The sequence below is a fragment of the Citrus clementina genome, unplaced genomic scaffold, assembly GCF_000493195.1.
Source record: "Citrus clementina cultivar Clemenules unplaced genomic scaffold, Citrus_clementina_v1.0 scaffold_2, whole genome shotgun sequence".
Taxonomy (NCBI): domain Eukaryota; kingdom Viridiplantae; phylum Streptophyta; class Magnoliopsida; order Sapindales; family Rutaceae; genus Citrus; species Citrus x clementina.
In genome coordinates, this window is record NW_006262688.1 from 837,888 (window position 1) to 853,786 (window position 15,899).

General features: G+C 33.2%; 2 protein-coding genes across 3 annotated transcripts; one reads left to right on the plus strand and one right to left on the minus strand.

Moving 5' to 3' along the window:
• Positions 1 to 2,440: 2,440 nt before the first annotated feature.
• On the minus strand, positions 2,441 to 3,914 carry LOC18051812 (probable ribosomal protein S11, mitochondrial). The gene is made up of 2 exons (XM_006445618.2): positions 3,680 to 3,914; positions 2,441 to 3,314 (listed from the first exon to the last, which is right to left on the minus strand). The coding sequence occupies exons 1-2, from the start codon at positions 3,765 to 3,767 to the stop codon at positions 2,635 to 2,637; spliced, it is 768 nt and encodes a 255-aa protein (XP_006445681.1). The 5' UTR covers positions 3,768 to 3,914; the 3' UTR covers positions 2,441 to 2,634.
• Positions 3,915 to 5,471: 1,557 nt separating this feature from the next.
• LOC18051813 (chlorophyll(ide) b reductase NOL, chloroplastic) lies at positions 5,472 to 15,198 on the plus strand. Of its 2 annotated transcripts, none has more exons than XM_024191432.1 (13): positions 5,472 to 5,773; positions 6,531 to 6,599; positions 8,601 to 8,662; positions 8,983 to 9,069; positions 10,882 to 10,949; positions 11,091 to 11,139; positions 11,205 to 11,290; positions 12,182 to 12,239; positions 13,516 to 13,566; positions 14,229 to 14,279; positions 14,368 to 14,409; positions 14,753 to 14,863; positions 14,977 to 15,198. In XM_024191432.1, the coding sequence occupies exons 1-13, from the start codon at positions 5,503 to 5,505 to the stop codon at positions 15,022 to 15,024; spliced, it is 1,053 nt and encodes a 350-aa protein (XP_024047200.1). In that variant the 5' UTR covers positions 5,472 to 5,502; the 3' UTR covers positions 15,025 to 15,198. The 2 variants fall into 2 exon arrangements, with proteins under 2 accessions (XP_024047200.1, XP_024047202.1); XM_024191434.1 differs by having other exon boundaries at positions 8,604 to 8,662.
• Positions 15,199 to 15,899: the final 701 nt, after the last annotated feature.

The following is a 15,899-nucleotide window of genomic DNA, read 5'->3' on the forward strand; positions in this document are numbered from 1 at the left end:
AGGTATATCTGAAGTAGAAAACCTAGGTTGACTTTTTATCGACTGAAAAGGGAGATTTATAACAGAGGGTACTTTTGTAAATTTCCTTTCTAATGAAGGAATGCTTGAGCATGATGCTCTATCAGAAAATCTGGATGAGGTAGATCTCCTGAAAGACAGTTTGACTTTACCATCGGAATACTGAGTTACATTTTGCAACTTTGTATTGGACTCAAGTTGTTTCGGAATCGCTGGTGGAGCGGCTCCTTCAAGGATCCATTCGTCTGGAAGATTTACATCTTTCCATTGGATTGGTTTAGGAATGACCGTGTTTGCTTTGGACAAATCAGTCTGCAAGAGAAGAGTCTCATCTCTTTTCGACTGGTATTTATACTGTGTGCTAAATGCAGAAATCATGGATTTGTAAGAAATTTTAAAAATTAATGCAACTGGGATAGATCCCTTAATCATATGATAATTATGGGTCTTGATTTATAAAATCATGCTTTTTAAAATATTTTTGTCTTTAAGAGAAATTGTTATATTTGGATAACAATCAAAAGATATGGGACCTTTACATAGACTAGATTCGATCCTATTTCCTTCTGGTATCAGAGCCAAGGGGAGGAAAGTGTTTTATTGTTTAGAGTTTCGTGTTTAAAATCTTGTGTTTTATTTTGAAGTTTTGTTTTGTGGTGAATTTTTACTGGTTGTAAGTCCCGTTTTAGGATAAGGATTCCGCTGAGGGCTGTAAATCCATACCTGTAGCCATATTGACCAAACCAAAAATAGACCATAAAGTCTTGACCATGGATCCTCCGATCTGTAGAACATCGTCCTTTTCTAGCTCTTCTTCCGGGAAGACTAGTGAGTCAAAGCATGTTGTGAGTTCAGAAGAATTCGTTATTGAGAACTTTGATAAAGCAATTGATTGTAGTTGAATCGTGGTTGTGTTTTTCCCCCCTTTCTCTGTTTTTGTACAAACTTCTTCCTACCATGGGTCTGAAAGTGGAACCTCCGATTTCATACCCATGAGTCCCAAGTCATCCTTCAAAGAACCTTCAAAGTCAAATGGTGGTCAAAATTTGATGAACAGTCCAAAATAGACCATAAGGTCTTGACCATGGATCCTCCGATCTGTAGAACATCGTCATTTTCTAGCTCTTCTTCCGGGAAGACTAGTGAGTCAAAGCATGTTGTGAGTTCAGAAGAATTCGTTATTGAGAACTTTGATAAAGCAATTGATTGTTGGGAACTTCCAAAAATTTCCAAAGAAAAGATTTACAAAACAAAAATGCTTGATCTTTTAAAGCATGATTATATTATAAAGACTGAAGAACGTGATATAACTCTTTCAGAGCATTTTGAAACAATTTATTTGTTTTCAAAAAAATCTTTAAAGAAATTAAAAGAAAAGAATTTCAAATATATTCACATTGGTCTAATCCAAGTATGAATAAAACCTCTGACCAAAGAAGGCTTGGATACTTCTATCCTTGCTGTCCTTAGAGATGGGCGATTCATCTCTTTTAATAGCGTTTAAAGCAACTAATATAATGAATAAAATAATTTATTTTTATAATATTTTAATAAAATAAATTTGCCTCAATTGAGGCAAAAGCCACCGCATTACGCAAACTCGAGGGAAATGCCTCATTACGGTGCATTAATGCACCATAATGAGGTCTCAAATTTTGCCAAACATCTCCTTGGTAATAAACTAATGTAAATAGTGTTATAATACCACACAATCCCATGCACCAAACACACCCTATAACTAATACCATATAGTGTGTCAAACACACTCCAATTTTTTCCAAAATTTAAATTATTTATGGCCCAACCTAATAATTTTCAATAAACCACATGTAAACTGCCATAGCCCAACTGCTGGGACAGTTGGTAACTGCCATAGCGCAGCCATGGCAGCTGTATTGTAGCTTCTATTGCACACATTATCTCACCAACAAAACAGGCCTTAAATTTTTGTTTCAATTTACTGTTAATTGAAGGATGAAGAAGGATGATGGTGGATCCACCGCAGCAAATTGAAAGTTTTTTCATCCAGATATATAACATTTATTTATGTGTTTATATATCTCACGCAGTGAATTTTAAACCTTAAGGATGCATTTGGTGGTGTAGGGTAAAAATAACTTCAAACGCCTAACCATAAAGAGCTTATTTTCCAGGGGTATTTAGAAGAGAAACCATAAAATAATAATGGATCATAGAAATTAATTTTAATAAACGACTCTACACTTCAGCCATCAATGAAACTGTTATAACCAGCACCTTGATCATAGTCTTCAGGCAGATAATAACAACCCAGTTTCGCCCTGAACAACAGGATAGATAATTCCTAAAACAAGGCAATAACAAGTCAAAGGATGCAGAGCATAATGGTGAAAAAAAATTTAAAAGAAAATTTTGGATACAAAATATGCGAACAAAATTAGAATTCAGTACAAAGATATAATAATCATTACCTACATTCTCACATCTCAGAACAAGATTATGAATTCAGATAATCATCTACAAACAAAGAGTAAAAAGCAAACTGGGTAATGTCAAAGCTGGCTAGCAATTATTCAGATAATCATCAATAAAAGTTCCTTTCTATGGTGAAAAATATCAAAACTGGCTAGCCATTATTTAAATACGGCGTTTCTTTGGGAGTCGGCACCCATTGTGCGGGCGACGAGTTGTGTCTTCAATATATACAATAGGATTCTGATCTCGAGAATTAGCAAATCCCTCTCTGAAGCTCATGATTGCTTGCCTTTTCTTCTTAAAGTAAGTGAACCCTTTCACCCTCACTACTACAGATTTTAAACCCATGTTCCTTGCCAGACGCCCAACATGTTCTGCAGTTGCTTCGGCAGCATAACGAGACATTTTTGGCCCCCCTTTCAGTTCAGGCAAACATCCAGAAGAGGCTCCAATCCTTTTGTTTCCTTTAGAATCCGTCACAGTAACAAAGGTGTTATTACGCATCAGCTTTATGTGGACAAACTCGGAACTGTGCTCAACATTATAGCGAGGAAATTGACCAAATTGAGAAGGTCCCGTGAATCTCTTTTCATCTTCCTCTACTATTCCCCTCACAAAGTCCATGGGCCTGGAACTCCTTCCTGTTTCATCATCCCCCTGGCCTGTGGAATGAATGAAATTCCTGAAACCTAAAGCATATGGAGCAGCAACATTTTGTTCCACACTCACTGCACATAAATTCATACCCAAATTGCCCAAAACTCGCGGCAAACTTCTGCCACTCTCCCCTCTTGCAACATTCCAGGAAGAACAAAAATGACGTTTCTCATTCTCGAAATAACCTACAGAGTATTTAAAAAAACATATTTATACATTAACAACGAAAAGATTTATCAAAATTTGCCCAACCGAAATTCAAATGGGCATTCAACATACTCCACAAATATTTGTCAAGTTTTAAACCTTAATGCAGAAATGGCATATCTCGTTGAATCCTAAGTCGGCTAGAGTTTAACATATACAACGGGGTAAAAGTGAAATTGGCACTAAAAAATTTTTTAAAAAAACCAATAAAACATAGGTTCAGTGTCATTGTTAATCAAAAATGAAAATTTCCAATGAATCGACATCATTTGCCCACAGCTTTGCAGCAGAAACAGAAAGAGTAAAACCACAAAATTTGTACAGAACAAAGGTTAAAAAATACCTGCAAAATCAGCTGAGAGTGGACGATTGAATGCGCCATTGTATCGGAGTAGAGATGTAGCTTTGCGGAGTGAAGAGAAAGAAAGCATTTCTACTGTATTTTTGGTATTTTGTTTTCACTGATTTAACGATTTAGGGTTTTAGTTATCCTTTTAGTTTTGCTCTTTGAACAATCCCAGCTCGTCGCAAGTTTTGGGTCGGGTTTTGTTTACTGTACAATTACTGTAATGCCCTTTCACAAAGACTCTAGCTGCGGAAGAATTTGATATCTAAATATTTTTGGGTTATTTTTACATACCTCTTCTAAGATTTTACGTAATAACAGTTTAATAAAAAATATGACTGTATTTGTACATCCCTCCCCCGTCGTTAGTATTTTCGTTGGTTGACTGTTTGTAGATTGATAAAATGACAAAAATACCCTTTCAAGTTTCAAGGCTAAAAAAATAACTCTAATTAGAAAAGGAAAAAAAATTGTTCTTGTTGTCATGTGAAGGGCAGAGATTCCCTTTCTCCTCCAAATCTCTCGCTCATTATCCATTGCACATGAAAATGGGAGTGCAAAAGTCAAGGAGTAAACGTGTCAGCTGTACCTTGCCATTTGGATATTTTTGTTTGGGAAAAATACGAATCACTGTTTGAAAGTACATTACTTTTACTTTTCATCGATTCTTGTGGGAAATATATTTCTTCCCTTTTCGTCCAGCAATTCTAGTGAAATAAAATTAAATCAATTAATATAAAATTTAATTTTTCTATAAATTTAACATACATTGAAACCCATAATCTTTTACAACAAACATCCACAACATGGCAACACCAATTTTTCCAATCTTTCGGGCATGACTACAAGTGAATTTCGAGTACAAACACCCACACCCTATTTTTTTTTTACTTTTGCCCAAACCTTTATAAAGAGAGAAAAAAAAAAGGAAAAGAGAGAAGCTCACGGGGAGAGAGAAGAAAAAGAATCGGATCTAACCCGACCCGCGACCGTGACCCGGTTGGATTTCCCGTTTCGAGCCACCATTTCGGTCGAGCTTGGTACCGATTGGAAGCCCTTGAGCCGTTGGTCATCTCCATGTTGTCCTTGCCGCCGAAAAGCCTCCGGAAAGCCACCGATCAAAGCCGTGAAAAGCCGTAGAATCGCCGCTTCGATTGGCCACGGTTTCGCCGTTTTAACTAATCTCTTCGCAGCTCCAATGCCAGTCGTGGAACCACGTCGTCGTCTATACTCGCTCGTTGGCAGTCTTCTATCACCACCCAAGCTTGTCTTGTTCATGGGTAAGTTCAAAATGGTGATGAATCTTGATCCTCAAGCTCGATAATACTTGCTTATTTTCACACTTATGCTATTGAGGGATGAATTTTGTGTGAGCAAAAAGATTTACACTTTTGTGAAGGGATTTTTTTTTCATATAATGAATTGGAAAACCACTAATTGGAGATAATGAATTTTGTGTGAGCAAAAACTTAAAAACCACTAATTTGAACATAAGATTTACACTTTTGCAGCATGTATTTTGCACATACCAATGCTAGTACAGTTAACTTTTTAAGTTTTTTTGAATTTTAAATGAACTTTTATGATTTTAGCCTTGTATACTGATATTATACATAATTTTATACTAACAGAAGAGGATAGATATAAAAATATTGTCATACTTTCTATTAAATTGTTATTACATGAAATCTCAGGGGAGGTATGTAAAAATAAACCAAATATTTTTTCATGTTGCTACGTGTCAAAATGCGTTTTAACTTTCGTATATCCAATTGTTCTAGTGGCGTTGGTTTGCAATAGAATTAAGTTAGCAAGAAGCCATGGCCAGTAATGCTGCTATCAATTGCAGCATCATCGACTTCTCCTCCAAAAATCATCAACTGATTTTCACCTCTCTGCCTATACCACATTGCCGTTACGGTTCCTCGACCGTTCGCTTCCGACGAAACTGCTTTAGTCTAAGAGCTAGCAAATCTTATCATTCTCCAATTATTAGGGCCGATTCTTCTTCTTCTTCTTCTTCTTCTTCTTCTGTCAAAAGAGAGCCAATGCTCCCTCCCTACAATGTCTTGATTACTGGTTCTACCAAAGGTTTCCCTCTTTTATTAATAATTTTGAGTTCTTAATATTCCTTTTCGAATCCTAGCTTGCTTTAACTTTAGTTGATTGCTGAGTCAATTTTACTCCATTCTTGTATAAATTAAATGTTGCTTTCGACTGTGGAATATGAATTTCGAAATGGATTCTTGACTGTTTTTATGCTTATGTTGGTTGTATTTGTTATAATTTATCAATAAACTAATAATGGGGTATTAATTAATTAGGAAATAACTGAAGTGGAGCAGAAATCATGTTAAAATTGCAGGCACGTATACCAATCTAGACTTCTATAGATTGTAGATTTTGTATGTGCTTGGTGAAAAAGGAAAATCTTGAATTAAATGATTCTTTCAGTGTGGATATATGATATTTATGTTTCTGTCGTTCTTTATTTTAGAAATTTGGCGTTTCAGTTTGATTTTTTGTTTTATCAATTTGGAATGTTCTATGTCAATTTGCACAACCATCTTTTTCTCTGTACAGGGTTAAGGCTCTGTGCCACAAAAGTTTGCCCATATCTAGTAGTAGTATTGTTTTACTACTAGAAAGTGGTATTTCTACTTAGAATATCAAGCTCATTGCAGTCATGTTCTATTTTTTCATTAACTTTGGCCATGACTAGGAACAAAGTATCAATTGTCCCGAAGCACCTTTGGAATTTTGTTGCTGAAGAAATTTAGTTTTTTTCTTTTTAATATCTGATTCTCTTTATGAAACCCATTTTTCCCTTTTACTTTTGTAATTTCAGGAATTGGATATGCATTGGCTAAAGAATTTCTAAAAGCTGGTGACAATGTCATAATTTGCTCAAGATCAGGTATGGACTCCGTGTGTGTGTGTGTGTGTGTGTGTTTATTTCTGACTTATAGTATACTTGTCTTTACATAAAACATTCTGTGAGGAAAAGTTGCTCACATGTTCGACTTCTATTTGCTTGCTTATCTCAATGTAGTTCATGTTGGCTTAAGTGGTAAAATGATTATGCAGGGTACTATTTGGGTATTGGTGAACTTGGTAAACAATTGAAAAAAGTGAACTTACTGGAGAAATAGTGTTCACGAAATTATTATCGATATCTGATGTGATTATTGCAACTTTGTAAGCAGCTTCCATGGATCTAAATTAAATCATGTTTTTGGTTGAGGACAGTAATAAAGTAAATGATTGAACTCTTAGGTGGCCCTTTTTTTTTTTTTTTTGAAATCTAAATAGACATGAATTACTTTGAATTCTGAATAGAGTTAAATGTTTGAATCTAAATGACTTTTTTTTTTGTCTAAATAAATGATAGTAAGTACTAAGTTTTTTTTCAACTTAAAAAAATTTAAAGCTAGTAATTTTACTTTTGTACCCTTACAAATTTTAAATGTTAAATAAATAATAAACATCTTAACGAACATAATAAAATAGTATTTTATCATAGCACAAATTATGTTCAAGTGAATACAACTCTTTGATATACTAAATTAGAACTTGTTAATCAATTTTATTGTTGTTTATGATGCAAATGAAAAATATTCATAAAAAAATGTAAAAATAAATAATGCTACTTTAAAGAATATTAAAAGAAGATGATGATGATGACGACGATGATAATAATCTACCACGATATTATCACAAGTTATGGAGATATATAATAATGCTAATTAGTAAGTTTTATTTAGGTTAGGATGAAAGTAAATTAATTAGATAAGGATATTTTAGTGAATATCTTTTAATGATGTCGTGTATACATTTTAGATTAAGCAAAAAGCTAAAAAATTGACTTAATAACTTAATGATTGAAAATTTTCATAATGTTAAAAAACAAATAGATTTAATGACTTAATTAATTAAAATTAAATCAATTAAGTTAAAAAAAAAAAGAGAAAACAAATGCTCCCTTAGTTTTATCTTAGAGTGGGCTTTGAATGAAGGGATGCTTGAGCACTAGAGAAGCAATAGAAGTAGTCAGTCCTTGAAAATCCTCACTTTCTGCTGCCCTCCCTTAAAACTTCTGTTTTTCAAGGTGTAGGAAAGTGAAAAGTGGCAGCAATGGCTAGCACTTGGATACCCAGAATTTGTTGAAAAATATCATTCTAGAAGGTATCTTCTATAATATGCTCAAGAACGCAGTTCGTTATCTTGATGTATTTCAACAAGGACTTGGAGTTAAGGATAATTCTTACTTCAGTTTACTTGAAGGATTCATGTGTTCAAATGTGACTGAACTTGCAGCCTCAATCTGTTCTCTATACTGTAGGACTGGGCCACAGGCCACGTTCAGATGTACTTGATGGGAAAGGAAATAATTTCCTACTAGGAGAAGGAATTTGGTTAAGGATCCCTATTAAAATGGATATCTTTTTAGGATCTGGTGATCTAAGAATCCAATCTTTATACCCAAAGTATGGGTTTTCCTTTTGGTGAGTGTACTTTTGTAGAACTACTTAATTGTGGTTCACATTTAACTCTTATTGTGGTTCAGCTTTGGGATATACTCAGCCATGTGAAGATTTTGGTTTGAGGTTTTGTACTCCCTCAAGTACGTTTCCGGTTGTCATCTTTTAAAAATCCATGATACAGTGACTCACTACATCTCTTCGGTGAATATTTCTATATGGTGGGTGTATTGTGTAAATCTTTTGTTTTACTAGTGTTCTCTTTTCTATGCTTTGAGTCAAGTTTCTTCATGCGTTTCTCTCCTCCAGTGTGATTGCTGTTTTACTTTTTACTGGTAAAATAACATGATTCAAAAGGAGACCTAACTTAAAAGTAAACTTGAAATTGAGACTCTGAATAGCTAACGTTATATGCTTAAATTTTGCTCTTTTGACAGCAGAGAGAGTGGACTCAGCTGTTCAGAGTCTGAGAGAAGAATTTGGGGAGCAACATGTGTGGGTACCTCCCTTCAAGACTTGTTTCCACTCCTTATAACATTATATATAAGTATTCACAGCTCTTATTTAATATCTATGTACCGAACTGCTTTATTGGGTTGTCTTAGGGGTGTGTGACATGGCAACATAGTGCAGCATTATCAAGGCATTATGCATAAAATCCAAACCATGCGGTTTGCCTGTGTGATTGTGCGGGTTATGTACCATAAGATGAGTAATATAGCAATTATGATGTGCATATATATTTGTTTAGTTGCTTATTTCCCCCAAAACAGATTGCAAGCGCGTTGCAGCAGGTTCTGAACTTTAGTTTCTTTACAGGGTACAAAATGTGATGTTAGCGAAGGGAATGAAGTGGCAGATTTAGTTGCGTTCGCACAAAAGAACTTGAAATATGTTGATATTTGGGTATTTATGTCAGATCTTCACTCTTCATCCTGATATTTATTCTATGATTTCTGAGTGATTTAGTTGAAGAAATATCTATCTGGAATATATATTTTCAGTATCTAATTAGATAGAATTAGTCTTAAGCTGGTTAAATTGTGTTTAACTATGTGATGACATTGTTACCAAATAAACTTATGCTGAGTTGATCAATTTTTTTTTTTTTCCAAGATTTTGGATATTCTTTTAGAGAGAAATTATCATTGCACCACTTTTCTTTTGCCTTATATTCATCTAACCACTACAAAATTTTAACATGTACTTTGCACCACCTTTCTTTTCACATTTGTATCAACTAGCCACTTTTGCATTAACACTATTAAATAATTTTAATAAAATAACAATTTTACCCCCAAATAAATTAAAAGACTATTTTATCTTATAAAAAATCTTAAAATTAAAAATTATAATCATAAAAATATCTCTAAATTTAATAAAAAATAAATCTCAAATAGAGGCGTTCAACTGATTTTTATTAAATTTAGATTTTACAAAATTTTAATAATTATTTTTATTAAAAATTATAATTTTACAAAATTTTAATAAAAATAAATGAATTTATTTATTAAAAAATTATAATTTTGTAAAATTTTATTAAAATAACTGAATCTATTTCTTAAAAGAATAAATCCTAAAATTTTAATGATTTAGGGGATTTTTATTAAATCCCAAAATTTTGTAATTATTTTTATAATTATAATTTTATATTAAACACCTCTAATTTTTATTAAATTTAGATTTTACAAAATTTTAATAATTATTTTTATTAAAAATTATAATTTTAAAAAATTTTAATAAAAATAAATGAATTTATTTATTAAAAAATTATAATTTTGTAAAATTTTATTAAAATAACCGAATTTATTTCTTAAAAGAATAAATCCTAAAATTTTAATAATTTAGGGGATTTGTATTAAATCCCAAAATTTTGTAATTATTTTTATAATTATAATTTTATATTAAAAATAAAAATTCTAACTTTGGGATTTATTTTTATTAAATTTAGGGATATTTTTATCATTATATTTTTTTTATTTTTTAAAATTTTTATAAAATAAAATGGTCTTTTAATTTATTTGGGGGTAAAATTGTCATTTTATTAAAATGATTTAATAGTGTTAATGCAAAAGTGGCTAGTTGATACAAATGTGAAAAGAAAGGTAGTGCAAAGTACATGTTAGAATTTTGTAGTGGTTGGATGAACATAAGGCAAAATAAAGGTGGTGCAATGATAATTTCCCTCTTGTAAATAACTAGTATTTTTTTTCCTTGAGAAATTTGACTGAACAATCTACTTTTTTGGATCACCTTAAGCATAAAAGATACTTCATTTATCTCTTTATCTGAACTGATAAAAGATGAGAGACCCAAAACTTCACTGATCTTCGGTCATCTGGATACTATTTTATATCCTACATAACAAGAATTTGCAGGTTGAAGTCTCATTTTCTGATTTGCAGAATTTTCATAAAAAAAACATTTTAGTTTTTACAAATGTCTAATTGATGCTAGAACTTTTACCTTTCTGACAACATTTTTTTTTTTCGTATGACTGGGTGCTGTATCAAGTCCCAAAGGTTTGATTAACAAAAAAAAGGCATGTAGACACACATACACATGCATCATGTATGCTTTTAATTTAAGTGGAGTTTAATCAGTTTCAAGATGACCTTTTTTGCTTTTGAATTTAATAAATCTGTGATCTGCTCATTTCCAATTTCCAGCAGTTTGTTTCTGCTATTACTCTCTTACCCTAAGTGGAGAATGGTGCAGATTAATAATGCAGGATCAAATGCATATAGTTATAAACCCTTAGCAGAAACTTCAGATGAAGATCTGATGTACGCATTTAAGAACCATTCTTACTCTCTTTTTTTAATTATTATTATTATTACTACTACTGCTAATTTTGTGGAGCATAAACTTCTTTGCCTCTTTGCAGACATCCTTACAGTTGTGTATTTTTTGTACTGTTTATGCAGTGAAGTTATCACTACAAACTCTCTTGGTCTAATGATTTGTTGTCGAGAGGTAAGTACCTTCTTTCTTTTTTGGTGGAACTTTCAGGCTTATCCTGATGCTTAGCTATTAATTAGGCTATGAAAATGATGCGGGAACAACCTCGAGGGGGTCATATTTTCAACATTGATGGAGCAGGTTCTGATGGAAGACCCACCCCAAGGTATTGCTTGACTCGTAGTACATTAATGGGATATGGATTTATGACAGGATTTATGCTTGCTATCATACATATATTTCTGATGCTTCTCTTTCTATATTAGGTCAAGAGCTGTCTTCTTAAACAGACTTCAATACACTCTTGATTGATATCCCTAGTGGATTTCCTCCTGTCTACTTCTTGTATTTACTTTCTCATCACTACAATTTATGTTTCTTACCAAAATACATGTATTGACGGGCTCTTGTGTAAAAGCCTCGTGCATCCAGCATTTGTAGCACTACTGACACTTGCAGTAAAGCATATATGAAAACAGTGGTGATATGTAGGTTACTCCAGATTGGGGATCATTTTAGGGTTCAAGTCCGAGCCAATTCATAACAGTCCTGACTGGACAATGCCAACTTTAAGGGGAGACTAGGGATGGGTCAATGTCTTTCAATACCAACTTGTAGTGGATGAGGGACAAGATCTGTTGGAAATTGCACTTCCTTTTACCACCATATTCACTGCTATGCTGTCTCCATTGTCGTTACCATCAGTACTTCGTAGCTTTACAATTTGACCAGCACCAGTTGGCCAGTGCCATTGCCATAGTACTGCCTTGTTCTACTGAAAGATCTCTTTGTTGAATCTTTGATGCTTAATGACTGATGTGTCACACTTGCTTAAGTTGAGTTACCGTAGTTTTCAGCTTTTTGAAATGTCAGCAAACATGATACTTGAAATCATTCTAATCTTTATCACATTCATGCTGTGTTGTGGAATGTTGTTTCCTTGACAATATACAATATTAATGGCCACTTATGCGACAAACTCTTACAGCCTTACCTCTGTATATAATCTGACAAATAGTCTTTTAGTTCTTTCTCCTTTTTTTATCTTTTTTCATAGATTTGCTGCATATGGGGCAACTAAACGTAGTGTAGTGCATTTGACAAAGTCATTACAGGTAAATGCTCCTTTTCTTTATATAATTTACAAAGCTATTGAATTATACAAGATAAGAAACTGTTGCTATCCGTTAATGTTTATCTATGTTCATGTGCTTTTGGAATCTACTATGTGAGAGCTATGCTGAGACCATAACCAGTATAGCAGTATTAATTTTCAATAGACATTACAGCTCAATGCGCTAAAATAGTGTAAAGAGATTTGAGGGAAATAAATTTCGGAAGAAAACTTGTCCCTTCTTATGTGCATCGAACATGCAAAGCAAAGCTTCTGTCGAATTAGATATTTGGAGTAGAATATGTTTCATTGTTATTAGCACAGAAGTTTCAGGCACAATTGCACAGGTCCTGTTGCGTTACCCCTTGTAACTGAGTGGCTTACCACTCACTTTGACCAAAACAAAGATTTATGTGATGGTTAATGCTCTATACTGCCTTATTATTAGGACCACTACTTTTTTTTCTGATAAAAAAATTTATTTATATTCAAAAAATAGATTGCACTTGCTTTCTCATCATAATTTAGGATGTCATAGCTTGACTTGTAATTTAAAACATTTTGGGCTACTCATCTTTCATTGCACACCATTTGAGGGAAACAAACTTCATTTTTTGCTGTTCCAACTTGGCTTGAATAAAATCATAGCTCGTCCAACCCAAGTTTTAAGGAAACTCAGAAAAAGTTAACTTGAATTGGCTCAAAAGATTATTAACTTGATCCCAACATCAATCTTATACATATAGAGACGGGTTGGTGGTACCTAATTTTTACACATTATTTTACTATTTTTGGTCCATTGCATTGGGATGAAATATCATGTGTGCAATTAATGGATCATATTTAATACACGCATGAGTTGCAATCTCGCCATTTGAAGGTTATGTTTGGGACTGAAGTCACAGCTGCAATGGGATGGAAGTAATAGATTTCAACTAGGTTAGGATTGTATTATCTTTCATCAAACAAGTTACTAGTTCACAATGTATTCCCATAGAGGCATATTGTATATTTGCAGATGGCAGAATATGGGAGGAGTTAAATGCAATTATATGTGCGGTGTTTCTCTTTTTATTTTCCCTTTTTTAAAATTGAAAAAGGGAAATTTTCTTTTCAAATCTCTCTTTATGATTTCTTTTTTGTTGTTTTGCATGAGCTTTCTCTTTTGCCTTTGAAAATGTGTGACTGTATTGGTACGATTATGTTTAATGGTAGTTATCTAATTATGTAATGCAAATTATGTTGATTTCTTTGCTTCTTCTTCTCCCTCTGCACAGGCAGAATTGCAGATGCAAGATGTTAAAAATGTTGTGGTGCATAATTTGTCGGTAAGCTTTGTTATGGTTAAGTAGTTACCCTATGTTTAAATTTTATATATCCAATCCTAATTGAAAGTATAGATCTAAATCGTATTGATAATGGGAAATTGAAATACTACTGCTAAAAGATCTATACAAATGCTTACCTTTTGATGTGAAAGTCATGTCTCTGAAACTGGTAACTTAGCCTCCAGGTTTCAATCACCTGCTCATCTAACATGTTCTTGCTCAAATTCGTTTTGAGGCCATCCTGACCTTTCTTTCAGCTGCAAGTTAAAACTCAACGACCATTAATATCCACCATCCGTAAGAAGGTAAGATTATGTCGTAGGTCAGCAACTGGTGCCAAATTGCTACACCAAAGAATGAAACACTGATCCTAAGATTATTTTACCTTGGCTCCACTTTGTAAATGATTCATGGTTGTGAATTATATCAAACTACCTTTCTTTTAGGCAGCCTTGTGTGTGATGTAACTAGCTTCTACTCCATGTTGTGCACCCATGAGAAACTTTAGTTTTACAGAGATTTGAAGGATCGCTAATAGATTCCTCAATTATTTCATGCTGGGGTTAGCTTTGGGTTCTAAGGTAACTGTTTTAGATGCCCCTTACCATGATACGCAATCGTTTTCATTTTTCATTTTTCATTTTTCATCAATTATTGTTCAGCCAGGAATGGTGACAACTGATCTTCTCATGTCTGGTGCTACTACAAAGCAGGTAGGTACAGTAAATATATGTTTCTTTTTGGTCATTATCCTTTTATTTCTGATTTCAAGCTGAAAATAAAACTTTTGGTTTGTTGCAGGCCAAATTCTTCATTAATGTTTTGGCAGAACCAGCTGATGTGGTAATATTTTGTTCAACAGCTTAACATATATAGAGACACAAGAAGTCAATTGTCATCATGATGTCTATTTTTTTGTACTGGATGATTGTTGTGTGACACTAAAGCCAATTCGTAATATGTGATTAGTGCTGAATCATAGATCATTAGACACATAGATTTCTGAACCCAATCAAATAAGTGACATAGCTGCAGTAATATTGGGTCGTTTTGACTGGGATCACAATTGTAAAATGTTTGTGCATGCAGTCAGTGCTTATCTACATTTTTTTGGATAAATTAACTAGAATGTATTACTTCTGCTCTTTGTGTCTTCATTGTTTGTCGGATTTTCTTGTTACTGCAGGTTGCTGAGTGTCTTGTCCCTAAAATCAGATCAATCGCTGCCAGTGGATCAACAAAGCCTACTTATCTTCGTTTCCTCACTGGAGTGAAGGCCTACTCACAGATATTCTCGGTATGTGAAAAACCTGAGTCAGTTACTTTAGGTTGAAACACAGTCAAATTTGGTATTATCCTCATAGGAAAATTTCTGGGTGATCATTATTTTCACTTTCTGTTATCATGCAGAGAATTGCTTTTGGTGCAAGAAGAAACCGATATATTCTTGAAGATTGAAAAGCATTGGATACGGAATGCCTTTGTTGGAACATAATAAAACGGTTTCTTAATTCTTTTCTCTTTCAAAAGAGCAGATATTGCGAGTTTTGTTGTAACATCACATAGTATCTGATTAAGATTGATGGTATTCAAAATTCAATCTTCAGTCAAATGAAATAACAGATTCGTGAATATGGTGCTAAACTAAACTAACTGTTAATTTCATATTCATTACTGGTGTTATATGTCGAGATAGCATCATTACAATACATTATTCTTTTTTTTTAATGGGTATATCTACAGATATTACAATGTAAAAAACTTACCATAGACAGTCTAGAGGTCTTTTGAAATAAACTCGAAAATCTGCTTTCATTAGCTCAAATTCTACCGCGTGATGCCCTTACAAAAAAGATTAAAAGAGCTCAAAAATAGAAATAAAGCATCTGGCCAGGCAAGGCAATCCAACGCTTCTCGTGATTTTTTTTGAGCACGACAAAACTTTTAAAGTCAATCTTACGCTTTTCTTATTGTTCCCGTGAGTCACTGTGTGAATCTACATTCATTTGTTTTTGTCTGTGTCATTTTACAAGTTGCTGTCAACAATGTGTCCTATTGTGAAAAAATGCATTATATTATTCTATTTATACTTTCTGTTTAACAACCTATGATCTTATCAGAAGGAAAAAAATAACAACCTATGATAAACAGATAATTGCTTTGCTAAAATGATGCAAGAATTGGGAACCATACAAATAGCTTATTCAGTTCTTTTATGTGCATTATGGTAGTTATTTTTTTTACTTTCCTAAATATTTGATAGTTTACCGTTTTGGGTCCATATGAGATTGCAATTCTGATAGATTTGTTGTAGATATTGGTATAATGTAATT